Below are 16,363 nucleotides of genomic sequence, written 5' to 3' on the forward strand. Positions count from 1 at the left end.
AGATTTGCAGAAATCTTGTGGAGCTCTCTGGACGATCACGGCCCGTGAGGCTTTCCATATCGGGCAATTGTTCAAATATTATTGTATTAGCCGTATTTCACAGGAGTACGGCTCGAGTGGCAGTCCGTTCAGCTCCTAAGTTATGAGACTTGCCGTGACAAGGTGAGATTAGAGTATCAGACTTCACGCTCGAAAGGAAGTTGCGCAATGCCGGGGTTATTAGGGAAGAGACCATCAATCAACAGGCTCCGAAAGGGGCCGTCGACCGGTGGAGGGCGGCTTGAACAGAAACGAAAGACGGCCGGGGGAAAAAACGTGATTACCCCCACAGTCTTGCGCCACTTCGGCCATAGACAAGTCCGAAGACGGACTGTGATTGGCTGAGATGCAGCGCCTGCCCTGAGAGCCAGCGAGGTAATGACCCCTCAACCGTCACCCGGCTGTCCCTCCTCCTCGTCTTCCACATCGTCCGACCCACACGCCTCATTCCTCCGACAACCGAAAGATATCGGACCCGTGCTGGACACACCACCCCGTGGCTTACGATACACCACCACCCTTACCCTCCACTGAACTGCAACGGTCGGTCACCCAGCTGGAAGAATTGGATGGATAACGGCTTACTTTGATACGCTGACAACGAACGACAATCTTCCTTGCTTGACTCAGCCCGTACCTCGAGACCTCCAACTGCATACATTCTCCTTGTGGACTGAGCATCATGGCACGATCATCAATCTCCCCAGGGAGGGCGGTCACGCTAGAGAGTCTCCCACCAGAGGTATGTATGCAATACCGCAACTGTAAATATTCACGTCCTCTTAGATAACACAGCGCTGTTTGTCACTTTGTGACCCAGTAGATGTCGCTGCGTTTGCCCAGACCTCCCATGCCAACCGGGACTTCGTGTACAGCGCATTTGACCAAGTGCTATGGAGGGAACTCTTTCTAGCTCTCTTTGTGCGTTCTCCTCTATTCCAACGGAGACCTAACCTCATCGGGTGGTCGGTATATGCAGGATGACCCGCGTGTGACGGACCCACCAACCGCTGCGCTCTGGTCACGTTTCAGCAAGCTCGATCTCTGGCAGAAACAGCTGTGCGAGCGTATATGCGCAAGGCAAGTCTTGCGTGGGCTCAAGCGTAAGCTTATCGCCAGCGTCGCTCGTGCAGGTGGCCGGACGGACGACCCAACTTCGATCGATGTCGACTCAGCCGACTTCACGGGTGTGCTCAAGGGCGAAAAAGAATTTTCCGAAGCTTTGAGAGTGCTCGTACATGTATTCGATACTGCGCGTGGAAATGTAGATCCTAAGACCCTCCCTGTTGGTATGGTATCCAGCGAGGAGGATTGGGACAGCAAGAATGTCGACTTCGTCCGAAGCACATTGGACCACCCATTACTGCGCAAGCTCGTCTGGGACCACACACCCGAGGAAGCGAAGCAAGCATCCGCGAAACTCCACGTACATTTCGGTCTGACCGACTGGGACCTCACCACCATCGCCGAGCGTGGGAAAGCTCGAGAGAGAGTATATCGCCTAGCAAACTACCACGAGCGGAACCGTTGGGGGCCGTACACAGGTGACTTCACACGCACGCCTAACTGGGAACACCTAGAAGCGATGATGCTTGTTGTGGGAAGGAACGTGAACGAGCGCGTTGACGACTGGAGGTTGCAGGACGGCGATGCACCATTGATGGGTCTTCACGCGGCTAGAAACTATACGATGCCCTCTATTGAACCAAAGGCACCTGCACTAGAAATTGGAGACTGGGCTGGCGTTACCGGTAAGTGGTACCGGGTAGTATGCTTCATGGATTACAGGGACCTCTGGGGTTACAATGTGAGCCTGGCGCAGTTTTTATACGCATACACGCACTTATCTTTGGGATGATCTAGTATGGTGACTTCCTGGCGTTCAACCCAAGTTTCATGGAGCAGTACAGTGAAGCAGTTCGCGTGATGTCTTTCAACCTGAAGGTCGACTCCGTTGGCGTGCCACCTAAAGACATTGGCATCCGAGGCGCAAACGTGCAGACACCACCTGCGATTCACGCCCTTACGCGCTCGAATCACATGCAGGACAGCTATTTCCCCTCCGCTCAACGCGAGGACGAAGACGAAAATGAAGACAGTGAAAACGAGGAATGGGGGAAGCGGAAGGAGGAGCGCCCCGATGAAGACGAACACGATCGCCGTGCACACGAGGAGATTGCTAATGTGTACCGCTCTGCCGAGCTAGGGAAACTCTCGCCGCTCTCAGCAAAGATCATCGCTGCCAAGGCGACCTCAACAACCACCTCGCCAACATCTTCCGGGTCGCACCGCTCCGCGTTCTCCACTCTGTTCACTGGCTCGCCCAGCTCGAGCACTTCCGCGAGCCCTGAATCCTCGCACCTTTCGCCCGCTCCGGCCCGCATGTCCAAGCGGCCCTCTCTCTCCGAGCAGTACCCAACGATATACTTTTCCGGTTCCGTCCGCTCATCGGATGCGTGGCACCCAACTTCTCATGTCCACGGCAGGGTCGAGATGGGCGAAGATGGTACGGTGTTCTGGAAATTAACGAGCAACTATGATGGTCAAGACCGGTGGGTTAGCGAGGGGGTCCAGATCGGTGGAATGAAAAGCAGAATGGGCGTCCTGGGTATCTGGAGCGATGCGTTCCACGAGCATGAAGGACCTGTAAGCAGATTCACCCCCTGCAATAAGGTTGCAGCAGCTGACGAATCATCAGGCGGGACCGTTCTGGTTCTGGAAAGCAGCCAATTCTGACCCCCCACCCCGTGGTCGATAAATACACGCAGGCGACCTTTTCTTTTTTCTGCTTCTCGGTCATTCCTGTATCATGCACTTGGCCCCCGTCAGATAACTTATGATGCTCCCCGAAGTGGACTGTCGTCTCCGTTCTTCATCCACATCTTGGGCCTTCTTGCCCACCGCCATTCCATCCTCCCCATATACACGTCCATACCTGCCTGCTCCCCACCTCATTCCTTCGCTCCTCGTGCCAAATCCTTTCTCTCCACAGGAAGTATTTATCTATCTATCCATTTTTCGCTGCAACATTTGTACGCTATTGCTTTTCAACAAAGATGGTTGCTGCTAGAACTGATCTACCGCATTGGGGTTCCCCTTTGATCTTTGTCCCATCGAGGAAGTTTGGCGTCGATCCGCTGGATGTTCCGGCCGCAGGGACGCGAACTTGGTACCTGGTCCTCATCGATTCCTCCCGACCAGGTGTTCTCTACTCGGGAACGGAAAAGATTGATATCACTCCTCTAGCGTTAGCGCCAGTAAGGGTCTGGGCCTCTTTCTCCCGTCATCGTTATCCATGCGTGGAATGCCACTGATGGACAGCGGACGCCCTTTATTGCGGCGCTAGTGCCAGGCGATAAGCTAGTGTGTCTCATGGATGGAACTAGGAGCTTGCAGGAGCATATATAATATTCTCAGGGCAGGATGTTTTCCCCGGTCAACCCTTTTGCCACTGCCGAACTCCCAGTGGTGTCCAACTCTTCAGTGTCCAACAGATCCACAACCAATCATGTCCGGCTTCTTCTCCCAATATGTGGCTCCAAACGTGTAGCAACGTCTCCGTTGATCGGTATTTGTGTTCAGGGATAACGAGAACAACCTCAAATCCCTCGTCCAGGAAGGCGAGAAAGTCTACCAAGACTACGAACAGGGTACTGGCGGTGCCCAGGGCAACCAGAACCAGCAGGGGGGGCAGCAGCAGAGCTCAGGGGCCAACTATTCGCAGGATCTGCAGGATGCCGAGGCGGCTTTTGAGGGTGGGAAGAAGTGAGCGATTGGTTTCTTCCTGAAGAACTGGCCGGGACTGATCGGTGCATCTAGGCTTTTGCAAGGCGAGGAACAGAATCTCTGAGCCGCAGGCATTGGGATCATGTACGGAAGATGTGGCTTGTATTTCAGAGCACGAAATAAGAGCTTGCAGCTGTTTGGTTGGAGACTATGTTCTAGTATCGCCTTAGACCGCTCCCAGCCAGTATCGTTGATTCTCCAGTTGGAAATCAAATATCCTGCAAGAATCGCGTCTTCGAGAATATTTAACAACGACTCTAAAGAGGCAGTCGAACGTTGCAGCATAAGTCGCTGAGCATTTTGTCAGTCTCCGGCGAGTTGCGCTGACCTGCCCGTGGTGTGACGGGAGAGTAAAACGTCGGTTGTACTTCCGCGTGGCTGTGTAGCGTATGTACACATTTGCCTCCGTCATTACATTTTCGAGTGAACACTTTGTTACAAGCGCTAGTCCCTGGCGTTTGCTCCCGCTCCTGGAGGCAAACGGAATCAAACGGAGGTATTTCTAGCGTACGAGTCCGTCTAATAAGCTATCAATTGCAACCCTTAAGATGAAATGGGATCATTTTAACCTTCTATAAAGTGACTTATTTCTGAGTGGCTGTCCATTGAAGCTCTACATTCTTTTTTTCGTGTTAGATACTCTGCTCAGTTGGTTCAAGCAAAAGAATTTGCCTTGTCCCTTACTATTATGCACTCATGATAGCCATTCCCAACACGTCTAGAGGGTGGCTGTGCATGAGGGTCCGCGGGTCATGCACAACCACTAGCCACCTCCGTCAGGGTAGGGGATAGCCACATACCCATAAGTGAAGGCAGGGGACAGCCACATCTGAGCGGCAGTGTAGTTCTGATTAGAGAAAGCAACAATAACAACAACATAACAAGCTCTTGACTATTCAGGTAAATGGTATAATATAATTACAGTATGTAGGTAAGTAATCAGACATTTTTTGGGTGTTCTACTGCCTTTGTAGTGTGGCAAGCTACCTTTCACGGAGGACGGAAGCAAAGTTTGGCTCTGCACGCTACTCAGCCACTGACATTACCTCATTCTGTCATAACAAATAGGAGGACAAGGGTGGTAATCATACACAAGACAGATGGTAATAGACTTTGTTTAAATTCAAAATAAATTAATATTGTTAATAGTGTGAAACACTTATTTGATGTGTGTAGCTTGTGCACGCTAGCGTATGCTTCCGTTTGCCTCCATTCTTTGTTATCGAGGCAAAACGGAGGTACACGCTACATTTACCTCCGTGCCACACGCTGAATTGGTATGTCCCGTGGTGTGACAGTTCTCGTCGCGTCCGGTCTGTAAGACGGCTTGCCCCTACATGTAACAACCGTGAGCCCACCCCCGCGCCTCTGTATTGTTCTCCTCATCAATATACTGGATGTTCGGCGTATTGTCATCGCACTATTGTTCATTGGTAATTACAGTAAAATACTTAGTATGACACCCGGCCTGTGGTACGATGGATGGTACGATGGATGAGGAGTTGCGTCATTGTAAAGTGTAGTTTCACAACGACCCCGCCGAAACATGCTTTCCGAAGCCAAGACCGAGGCACACTGGGCATATTAATCACCTAATGTTTCAAGCACTATTGATTGTTCATCATAGTCTTTTTAGAATACTAGCATTCTATACAGTACTGTATAGAAGCTTCAGCCCCTCGGCGTTCGGTTATGCAACGACTGAGACATAAACTCGGTCTCAAACACGATCAGGGCGGTCACCGCCATAGTTACGTGAAAATAAAGAGGTGCTGTGCACGATATTCCACAATCAATCAAATTATCAATAAAAAATTCATTGCCAAATAACTGTCTAGGTACTGCCGCCGCCTTTGCCCCGAACTGGGTCTACGTATCTAGGATGCGACGTGTTTCTGTGCGTTGTTCTACAATGGAGGGGGGATCGTAAGTGAAAAGAAGGCCGAGAAAAAAGAAGGCCGAGAGAAAAGAAGGCAGAGAGAAACCGTGAGGATAGTAGTATTACTGCCGATTCGGCAGGTGTTTGTGTTGTAGTTCGACATGAACATGGGAGATCATTGTGCAAGAGTAAGAATAAACGAGCCCGACACAGTCGATGAGCTCCATTATTGAAGAATTCTGAGTAAATCAAGCCGCTACCTGTAGCGGGTGGCGAAATGTTGAGACCATTAAGTCATGTCTTCGTCCTCGTCTTCCATTGAGAAGCTCTCAACTTTCGGTTGGGGAATTTCGATCGTTAGCGGGGGAGTTGTCGCGCTGGAGGGATAGGTAACTGCGATATTCAGACTCAGTGGGGAGGGGTAGGCGTCGGCTGGGTTCTGGCCTGGCAGTGCGGGGAGGGGTTTCATGGGTGGAGGTGAAGGGGCAGAGATGGGAAGCGCACGACGGCGAAGCCTGTTCTTTGGTTCAGAACGGTAGTACGATTAATGAGGGGATGTAACGGACCTGGAGATCACTGCTGCCGGAGCGGTCCACACGGAGCTCATACGTCCTCCTGCGCTGGCTTCATCCCTCAGCAATGCCATGTTTTCCCCATGAGAACGCCTAGAAGTTTTCGCCTGGATGAGGTGCAGCTCGCGTGTGCGCAGCAGTTCGGCGCGGGTCGGACTCTTGAGCAACGCGTGTGCAGGAGAGGAGACCGAGGATCGTCTCCTTGCTCCGGCGCAGGTGCTGCGCGGTGTCTTGCGAGAGGCAGAGAACGTGTGCGGGGACTGCTTTGCGGGAGTTACGCGTGCAGGGGGGATGATGAGCGGTGTAGGTGGGGGAGTACGACGCCGTTCTGCCAATGGAAGAGAGTGGGACTTGGTTGGGAAAGCGGGAAGAGGGAGGTGGAGTGATGCACGAGGTGTGGATGAGTTAAGCAGCCCTTGGGTGAACAGGGAAGAATAGGACGAATCCATTGAGCGTGAGGTCGCCATTGGGTTGTTGTATGTGAATTGTATGAGTGGAGTGTAATGTATGCGCTCAACTGCGAGGGCGATGTAGACGATGGGGGGGGATGTACGGAGGATGGCGAGATATATGTACTGGAAAGAGGTGAGTGGAGAGAGAAGAGCGGCGCAGTGGCCTTGCCTGTTGTAAGGGATGATGTTGATGTGCACGTGTGCAGTGCTCAGCCAGTCTTGCTCTCTCTTGCCACCGGCCACCTTGGAAAGAACACAAATCTTTCAGATGTGAAAGAAGGACAAGGACCTCATGGGTTGAAATGCGATGCACCGCTCGCCGCCGTTCTGTACAACGTTGGCAGTGCACTGTATATTGTCCTTGAGAAGTTGACAACGAAACTCCTCGACGACGGTATTCTCTCCTCTTCCAGGGTTCTCACAACGGAATGTCAACATTTGGTGTTTCATCACCTGCTGTATACGAAGGCAATACTTCTCTCACGTGGAAAACAGCGGCACCGTGCGGCATGTCACTCTAGGCGACCTTTGTCCTCTCCATAGCGCCCTGACGCTGAAGCAAACACCTCCTGACCTTACAAATTTTGCCTATAGATGATCGTGTACAACGCGTTCAGTTTTGTTATTGACCCCAAATGGCACAACAGACGCAACACCAACCTCTAACATCATATGTTGGCCTTTGTCATTTCTTGCCAGAATAGGACGTACTCTGACAACTTCTTCCCTCCCTGGCCGCCGTCGCTGACAGCAGCGGCGAACTCAACACTTCTGCTCGTTGTCACCGCCCTTGCGTCATGCCTCCAGTTCCTTCCCGCACCTGCTCGTTGTTGCGCTCACGTGTGCGGGCGCTCCAGGCGTCCTTCGTCCGGCTTAACAGACAGCGTCAGAGCTGCAAGATCACGAGGCCGCGACGATCCTGCTCCGAGCTCCCCTCCTGCTCCCGTTGGCCTGGGGATCCTTCACTGCTCTACAACTGTGAGATTGGCTCACGATCGTATACTGATTGGCCTGCTCGTCCTAGATACTCTATATTCCCCTCATCTAAACAGGGCAGCATCTTGAATGCACTGCCTGAGTCAAGATGTTAGCACTGCCTGATCCGAGGAACACGCGACACAGGCACAAGAAGCGAAAGACCACAACTCAGTACTTTATTCTTGCTACTGATATCCTGTGCGGGGGGATATGCGGCCTATTGGCCTGACAAATCTCCATGCATATCGCTTACAATCTCCCTCATTTCCACTGTCTCAGGAATATTCCTGGCTTCTGTGGCTTCTGTGAAAGTGGGGAGTTCTGATGATGTCTCACCGCCTCTCGGGGTTGCATCAGACACACTTTCCTGCTTTTGAAGAGAATGTAACCCTTGCTGGACTAGTGAGCTCAGTTGATTCATCACTTATACACTGGTGAGATGTCTGACCCGTAGTATCAGGCCAGCTGGACTAATGCATAGGCATTGATGACACAGGACGACATGCACAATGATACATCATCTCGACATCACATGGAACCGACATATTAATCTCAGATCTGACCGGACTGCTGCGGGCAGATGGCACAAATCCTCTGATCCGACAGAGGAAGCAAGAGGGTTCCTGGGTACGTCGTTGCTGCTTCCTGCGACGCCTCGATTTCTGACACCAATTACCAGCTCAGAAGCTGTTCCACTCCCACGCACCGCCCACAAAAGCATCTTACCCACTTCTCCCGCCGGTCTCCTCATTTCTGAGTTGCTGTATCTTCACCACTACCCTGGCGGACAGAAGACGGATCCTCGCTCCGCCGTAGCTTCCCCGGTCGCTGGAGCCTGGAAGGGAAGAGCTCGCCGTGATAGTCAGATGTGCTAGGGAATCCGATGTTTCCATGGCGTTGGGGGTGGAAGTGGGTCATTGGGCGGGGGGTTTCAGAGCATATCTGGCGTTGCCAGGTCCTCTTGGTCGGAGGAGCTCTCGGTCGTTCAGGCAGTACCAGCTTTCATTTCAGACCTGCGCAATGACGATGATAATACACACAAACAATCGAGTCATGCATGTTCCATTTTCTTTCTCTTGCACCTAGACGCGACGAATTGCACCGAATTGTTGGCCAACATATTCTCCTCCTTTTACGAACTTCACCAAGATCGGAGGTTGGGTTCGTAAAGCTATATTTCGCAAAAGGCTCTCGATTGACAGGGTTAAAGTATCCTGGGGCCTGTTCTCAAGTGTTAGACTACTCTGAAACGGGCTTGGATTATACGGATGGGAGATGTACTTGAAGACTTGCGTTATCTCCAGCTCGGCTGTGGCCGATGCCTCTTGCAAAAATGTATCGGGAACTATATCACACTCTGTAGAACAGACGGGGCCTCGACAGTCCACTGAATTGTCGTGCGAATAAGGGGTACTTTCAGTATCACAGAGTATCGAAGCTTCGCGAGAACTTGCAGGACTGAGGCTGTCAGGAAAAACATCGCATTTATACGCCTGCTCCTCGTCAGATAGAACCGTTGGAGATGAGGGAATATCGTCTGCGATGTCGCAGAGAGCTTCCTCAATTTCGGCATCTGATAGAGCAACATCCATCGAGCAGTCGTTTCGATTCCCAGCCGAGCGAGCACCAGTTTGCGACAGAGAATCGGCTCTACTGTCTGTCTCCTGAAAGATATTGGAGGTATGCGGGTGAACCATCATCTGCTTTCCCTCCCGCGCTTTCCCAAGTCAGCCACTGAGAATTTCGCCAGAGTTGTGTCTTTAATCGGGTCGACTGACCATGAAGGACGTACTTTGCCAAGGATGGCTGGGGTCCTCCCATCAAGATAGCGTCCTCGATCCATCTCCAGTGGTAGATCGCCTGAATAGCATCAATCGCGAGTTGATAGGAGCACATAAGGTGAACAAACAGTAGGAGCGGTATGATCCAGCCTATCAAAACGCGCATATATCCAGGTAAGCCGTCCTCCCAATCAGGTTAACGCGCACCTTGCTAGTGCAGGGTCGTTTAGCCTACCACAGAAGATATAGTCCGCATGTCGTTCATCACCGAGCTCGCCTCCGCCGTTCTCTAAGTAGTTGATAAGCGATGTTCCAAGAAGGGCAGGTTGTGTTACGCCAAAGCAAGACCGCATGAGCAGGTACAGAGCCTGTGAAGCAAGCTGGGTCCGGTAAATAGTAGTCTCAGGCGGTGGGAGAGGGGCAAATACCCGCTCCTGTAAAAAGACGCATAGCTTCAGGTATGAATGTAGTGCACGAAGAAGGTGCAAACAAGATGCGGGCAAGCACAAACAGGCGCAGAGACCTCGGAGATGAGAGTTTCTCCGAGCCTTCGAGCCGCGTGTCGGAGCTTGAATTAGGTTACGTCGCGAGTACTTGGTCAAATTGAGTTCACCCCGTGTGTTCCTTGGTTGGTTTTGTACGGCGTTACGGGCTCTCAAGAATGGCAGGTCAACATCAGCAAGCTGCTCTGGAATCCTTGAGCTTGACTCATATTCTCTGCAAGTAGTGGTACTAGCGACGAATCTCACTTTCTGACTAGTCTGTTCAGATGACCCTGATGATCCTGTGGGACGGATATTCGCTCTGCTCGCGCTCAGTCCGATGATTCTCGTTTCTATGTACACGATCGTGGTTCTCCTGAGACGAGAACTGTTAATATCGACCATGTTTGCTGGACAGCTGGGCTGTGAAGCGTTTAGCTGGATGCTCAAGCGAATGTTCAAAAGAGAACGACCAATAGGTATGTTTCACACGTGGAATGCATGCGATGCTTACATATATGCGCTCAGATTATGTTGGCACGGGATATGGATTCCCGTCATCTCACAGCCAATTCATGGGCTATTTTGTGACCTTCTTCCTTCTGCATTTGTGGTTTCGGGAAACATCCATGGAGCGATTGCAGGATCCATTATCCAAAGTCAGGAAAATGATCCTCTATATCGGCGTACCGATATGGGGAGCCGCAGTATGCTATTCACGGTAATTGCTTTCATTGAATCTATGAGAATATTTCTCAAGTGTTTGTCTCTAGATTTCATCTCACCTATCACACAGTATCCCAAGTCGTCGTCGGTGCGACTATTGGCATCGCGATCGGCGCAGGTTGGTATCTCCTCGTCGAGGCTATCCCTGTGTTCTACCCATCATCCTTACTTGGTCAATGGAGAACATGGTTTCTTGAGTCTGATGTCGCCTCACGATTCCGGATAAGAGACAGCTGGGCCGTATGGCCCGATGGTGGGACCGACGCAGAATGGGGAGTATGGAAGATAGAATGGGACAGGAGCAGACGGGAAAAGAAGAATCAATGATGTTGCTGATTTGATACGTATGTTGATGGATTCAAAGTAACATGTGATAGGAGTTATCCTTGAGAGAATCAGTTCTGATATCGATCCAGAATGCTGCGTTTTTGTCTCGAGCATTTGCATCACTGGCAGTTTTCAATCAAATGCAGTCAGCATATTCAATGCATTGTCGTGCATCCTACCTACAATACCGGGCAGATTTGAAGTCATCTCCCCCGTGGGGGCTACAAGATGAGACGGCGCTATATCTAGAAAATATCGTCGCTGGATTCATATTCGCCCATACTCAATATAAAGCAGCAACCCTTCGGCGAGAAGCACGGCCCGCCTAAGCTTGTGTATTGAACTGGATATGTAATGACCAAATCGGAGGATCCTGCGTTTGAAGTCGTATGAATTACATCTGAATCTGCCTCGATACTAATAGATCTGCTAGTCATGGAATCTCACATTAAAACCTTTCCGACTGCTAGCTCCCGGGGACCCATTGCCAGCGATCGCCGATCTTGACCATCTGCCCGCCCTGCTTTTTCATCAACGGAGATGTGTCCTCATCAGTCTGGTTCGACACGGTAACGGGGGCCGACGGTTGGATGACGTAGCCATTGGATTCGTCGTCTCCCGCCCAAGCCTGATCACCGTTATTCCACTTCTGTGCCCCATTTCCCCAACCGCCACCGTAGTTGGAATCGAAAGACGCTTGGTGTCCTTGATAGCCACCGTACTCAGCGTTATCGCCGCTTCCGCCTCCACGTCCATATCCGTACCCACCACGTCCCCCTCTACCACGGCCTCTACCACGACCACCTCGTCCTCCGCCTCGATAGCCTTCGTTGTCACCATTTTGCCAGCTCTGGCCATTGGTGGCCGTATTACTGAACTCGTCGTTTCCAGGTCCTGTTGCTCCTCCGGTCTGCATCCCCATCATATTCCCCATCATTCCACCCATTTGGCTTTGCATGACGATGGTCATAACTTCTTCTTGGGATGGTAAGTGACCATTCGTGACTTGGAATGCCTTGCCAAGTGCGTCCCACGACTCTGGTGAACCGAAATTGAACGTCGACCAATCGAATTTATCGAGACCAATCCGGTTGGGAACATCAAGAACGGTAGGGATGGGGGCAACTGATGAGGAAGAAGGTGGTGAAGAAGTTGAAGTGATCTTCGAACCGACGGGATTGAATTCGCTCCGCGGTAGTTGTGCTCCCTCGGAAGCATTGTTCAATGTCCTGTCATCACCAGGTCGTGTGTCACGTCCAAACTCGTCCTTGCGTGCCATTGACTGCGCCATCAAGCCAGTGTCGCGGGGCGGCGGTGAGCGGTAATGTGGGGGTGAACGATTTCGTACGGGACTGTCCCTCCGGGGAATACGTCCATCGTTCACCGGTGGAGGACGACGGTCATCAAACCGATTGTTAACAGGACCTCGGTAAGGCGGACTGCGAGACCTTTCTCGACCACCATAAGGCGGCGAGCGATCTCGCCCGCGTCCACCACGTCTATCCCAGCCATTTCTATCAGATCCCCTGCCCCTACCGCGGCCGCGACCTCTATTGTCTTCCCCATAATCATCCCGGCGACCGTTGTCCCTTTCGTCTCTAGGTGGCGGTGATCTCTCACGCGCATCACCCCACTGAGGCGGTCGGGAACCACCAGGACGACTATCAAATCGGCTGTTATCCGTGGTAAGGGACATCTGAGGGACAGCTAGCGCACGCTGCGCCGCCATTTGGTCGGGTGGGGGAGGTAGATTAGGTGCATAAATTGGCAAAGGCTTGGGAGGCGGAGAGGGCGCTGCAGGTACAGCAGAAGGCATAACAGCAGGAACCGTAGGCATGACAAGCTGTGTTTGATTTTGAACCTGTCCAGCTAATTGTTGAAGAAGACGTTGGGCATCTATAACAAGTCCTGGGGTAGGTGCTGCGGGTGGAGGAACTACAGCCGAACTATTCATAATAGCATTCGTCATCTCATCCGCGCTTCGAGTTATATTTGGCACTCACGTGGTTGCTGGTGGTGTTGAACTCTTGGCTGCTGCTGCTTGACTAAGGAGTGCCAAGAGTGCTTGTTGCACACCAGCTGCTTGGGCAGCATTTGCTACTGGTGCACCCGGCGGAGTCGTGCTCTGAGGAACGATGCTTGCACGGGCTGTGGCTACACAGGGGGAAGTCGGCTCAGTTCACACTCTTTCTCGGGAGATGCAAATGCGGCAAAATGCTCGCACAGCGGGACTCAACCAACAATAATGACATTGATATGTACCTTTGTCTTCTGCCGCTTTGACTTTGGCGGACAGCCCGATTAAGACCTCTTTTGAGAATGTGTTATTCGATGTCCAAATGTCAACGATCTTCTTCGTCTTTTCCTATAATCCAAACGCCACGAGGGCGGGAGCAGTCAGAATCTCGGCGTCGATAAGACCCAGAAAAGAGGATGCGTGCTAAGTTGTCGTGCGATCGATCTGCAAGGGTCCGACACGCGCAGATGTAATACGGTCGATACGTTTGAACCGTGAGGTAAAACGTGAGACGGCAAAGTATATTCGCGTGGACCATTTAGGCACGCCACCATGTGGAAATATATACGCTGCCTGTGGCAGTCGGGTCGCGTACGACCTAGACATGCTGCAAGCGCTCAAAATGGTTGTGAATAGCACAAGGCGATGCAAATCGTTCCAGAGGTTCCGTAATGTGATCAGCAACGAGATCATGGGATGGGAGACTTACCCTCTGTTCCTTCCCACCCGAACTGAGCATGTCGCTGATAAGGCTATCCAACACTCCTTCCACTTTGTTGAGGAAGGTAGCACAATTCCCTTTCGTACCCATGGGATCCACGGTAATTTTGTTTTTCACCACAGCATGGCGAGCAGCACGCGCGAGGGCATCGAATGCGTACAAGCTGAAAACTTTCTGACTAGATGGAAGGCTCTTGTGCGTCCGATACAGGAGAGACACAAGCTGAACATCATTCTAAGGAACAGTCAGCATGAAGAATGAACAGGAAAGGATAGTCAGGCGCACCTCGATTAACTTCAGGCACAACTCCGTCAATGTGTTGATCCTTGAGGCTGATAACCGCTTCGCATTGACGACATCCTTCAAAACCTTCTCAAATTCCTGAACAACACATCGAGCATCAGCAGAGTCTTCATGGTACCTCTTTCTAAACCACGTTACCTGAAGGTCTGCCATACTTCTTGACCATATGACGGTTGTGTGGTGTTATCCAAAGGGAAGTGGTGTGGTGTCGAGGACTGAGTTGAGCGACACTAACCACAAAGTGGCGGAAGCAAGGGGTCTGTGCGTGTCGGCGTTGGGGCTGTTCGTAACACCGATTGCTTCCGATTGTTTAGCCGCGGAGACCACGGTATATGTGGTTTGCTCATTGTCAACAATAGTTTGTTTTGTGCGGCACACTACCTACATTGTATCTAATAAATAATCATATTGGTAAGGATAAGGAAGTCGGAAAAAATGAGTGTGATGGCATCGTAGCATCGCTGATAACAGATAATCAGAAAGCGAATATGGCCGTCCTCTTCTTGTGCAACTGAGCGACATATCCGACCGCGGCCGACAGAACCAGTCCAAGAGAAATACCAGTCGCCACAGAAATCATCCTTCCGCCGATACCGAGGGCATTGATTGCAACATCACTAGTTCCACCTTCAGTCATGGCCAGCCCACCAGCCGCGGCAATGCCACCCGGAACGGAGACGAGCACGCCGGGAAGCATGAGCGTCAAAGCGGTCTGCCTGCCGTGACTGAGACGGGACGCGACAATGCCCGCAATGCCGAGTGTAAATGGCCCAACTACATTGACGACATAGGTTTGACCGAGAAGCCATCGATTGGCCGCTTGATTGGCCGCTTGTCCAATCACGGCGATGATGACCATGAGCAAGGTCTGTTTCTTCATGAAAGGCTGACCGTTGAGCATGCTAAGCAGGAGCGCAAAGCAAGGGATGTAGAGAATCCAAGTCCATGAGTACTGGGAGATGCTTTGGCGCCACCACGGCCATGACGGATCGGATAGACAATTCACATTGCCTTGAGCAAGGGAGCTGATGCTGGAAGTCTGGTTCGTGAATGTGAATGACCCTTGGAACAGGGGCGCAGTTTGACTTCCGGCGACGAACATTCCAGTGATGGTTTCCGTTCCCGTATTCGATGGGGTATAGTTGGCAATGTCACAGAAAAGCTGGGATCCGATCGACAGACCCATACCAAGGACGACCACGTAGAGAACGGCATATCCAATCGAGGCCACAGCGCGCTCCCAGTTCTCGTTCAAGAGCTCGAGGGCACCGCACAGAGCCGGGAAGGCGGGAAGAATGAACACAATGGAGGCAGATGCGATGGCCTCGAAACAGAAATAGCCGGTGCTCGCGAGACCGCGTGCATAGAAAGCGCCGATGATGGCTGCGAGCATGCTGTGGATAATCAGCAAAGTTGGGTAGTGTAGGGCAGCGTGAACTCACTTCGAGATACTCTTCAGGTTGCTATTCTTTGAAGCAATGTACTGCTGCACCAAGAAAATGAGAGCTCCAGGAACGCTTACCACGAGCGCATCAAGGACGCTGCCGCCGAATGCAGGGCAGATAAACAACCCGCAACCCCAGACAATAAGAACCTTGCCCCATAGTGGATACGGATCAGGTGCACGAATAATCTCGTCCAGTCGGCGCGATCCGTCGTCAATACTGATTTCGTCGTGCATGACGGCACGATAGATCATATGAATATCGTGAAGCTTTCCAAGCGCCAGCGCTGGGGCCGCACGAATCACTCTGGTCAGTGATGTCCCGGTCTTCTTGTCTTCGTAGACAATTTGCACACGTCTCGCAGAGAACGAGGTCGTCGCGTCAAGATGGAGGTATGTTGCGACCGCGTCCAGTGTCGGCTCCAGGCGATGAGGCGGAAATCCGAAGGATATCAGTGCCTTGGCAAGCTTCTGCATGAAGGTTTGCCGCGCTCTAACGGCTGTCGAAGTGTGAGAAGTTTGTTTTAAGATCATATATGCGGGGTATGAGCTCACAGGACATGTGATATTGGATCATCTTTCGTTGAAGCTTTCTCTGCACTGTTTCGCTCATGTCGTCCTCACATTCCTTGAGCTCCTGCCTGATTTCCATCTCCTGAAGAGCAGCTTTGTCGCGCACGGCTTTCACACCTGTGACCGCTGGATGATCTTCGTCCAGCCCTTCAGTATCACCGATTGTGCCAATGGAACGGTTCGAAGATCTGCGCTGCATACCAAGAGAGTTGAAGGTCGGAAGATCATCGAATGAGCTCGAGCCGGCTCGACTTGGTGCGGCTGTCGATGCGACAGACGGTGC

General features: G+C 51.7%; 6 protein-coding genes across 6 annotated transcripts; 3 read left to right on the forward strand and 3 right to left on the reverse strand.

Moving 5' to 3' along the window:
* The first annotated feature begins 576 nt into the window (after positions 1-576).
* Positions 577-2,949, forward strand: DACRYDRAFT_115193 (uncharacterized protein). The gene is made up of 5 exons (XM_040769950.1): positions 577-781; positions 826-960; positions 1,019-1,846; positions 1,903-2,685; positions 2,738-2,949. The coding sequence occupies exons 1-5, from the start codon at positions 722-724 to the stop codon at positions 2,795-2,797; spliced, it is 1,866 nt and encodes a 621-aa protein (XP_040630785.1). The 5' UTR covers positions 577-721; the 3' UTR covers positions 2,798-2,949.
* A 146-nt stretch (positions 2,950-3,095) lies between these two features.
* DACRYDRAFT_106049 (uncharacterized protein) lies at positions 3,096-3,889 on the forward strand (the record flags this gene model as incomplete). Its single annotated transcript, XM_040768190.1, has 3 exons — positions 3,096-3,286; positions 3,622-3,804; positions 3,859-3,889. 3 exons carry the CDS (start codon positions 3,096-3,098, stop codon positions 3,887-3,889), a joined length of 405 nt encoding a protein of 134 aa, XP_040630786.1.
* A 1,856-nt stretch (positions 3,890-5,745) lies between these two features.
* Positions 5,746-6,743, reverse strand: DACRYDRAFT_99363 (uncharacterized protein; the record flags this gene model as incomplete). The annotated part of the gene is made up of 2 exons (XM_040777587.1): positions 5,746-6,219; positions 6,271-6,743. The coding sequence occupies 2 exons, from the start codon at positions 6,741-6,743 to the stop codon at positions 5,994-5,996; spliced, it is 699 nt and encodes a 232-aa protein (XP_040630787.1). The 3' UTR covers positions 5,746-5,993.
* Positions 6,744-10,135: 3,392 nt separating this feature from the next.
* On the forward strand, positions 10,136-11,065 carry DACRYDRAFT_77695 (PAP2-domain-containing protein). Its single transcript, XM_040776284.1, has 4 exons — positions 10,136-10,206; positions 10,257-10,448; positions 10,498-10,690; positions 10,743-11,065. The coding sequence occupies exons 1-4, from the start codon at positions 10,149-10,151 to the stop codon at positions 11,020-11,022; spliced, it is 723 nt and encodes a 240-aa protein (XP_040630788.1). The 5' UTR covers positions 10,136-10,148; the 3' UTR covers positions 11,023-11,065.
* Positions 11,066-11,400: 335 nt separating this feature from the next.
* Positions 11,401-14,261, reverse strand: DACRYDRAFT_21301 (uncharacterized protein). The gene is made up of 6 exons (XM_040772330.1): positions 14,202-14,261; positions 14,046-14,141; positions 13,749-13,994; positions 13,285-13,387; positions 13,026-13,176; positions 11,401-12,968 (listed from the first exon to the last, which is right to left on the reverse strand). Exons 1-6 carry the CDS (start codon positions 14,214-14,216, stop codon positions 11,489-11,491), a joined length of 2,091 nt encoding a protein of 696 aa, XP_040630789.1. The 5' UTR covers positions 14,217-14,261; the 3' UTR covers positions 11,401-11,488.
* A 277-nt stretch (positions 14,262-14,538) lies between these two features.
* Positions 14,539-16,041, reverse strand: DACRYDRAFT_49544 (DUF1212-domain-containing protein; the record flags this gene model as incomplete). Its single annotated transcript, XM_040774908.1, has 2 exons — positions 14,539-15,457; positions 15,506-16,041. The coding sequence occupies 2 exons, from the start codon at positions 16,039-16,041 to the stop codon at positions 14,539-14,541; spliced, it is 1,455 nt and encodes a 484-aa protein (XP_040630790.1).
* Between the last annotated feature and the right edge of the window lie 322 nt (positions 16,042-16,363).

This window comes from Dacryopinax primogenitus (genome assembly GCF_000292625.1).
Source record: "Dacryopinax primogenitus strain DJM-731 SS1 chromosome Unknown DACRYscaffold_5, whole genome shotgun sequence".
Lineage (NCBI taxonomy): Eukaryota > Fungi > Basidiomycota > Dacrymycetes > Dacrymycetales > Dacrymycetaceae > Dacryopinax > Dacryopinax primogenitus.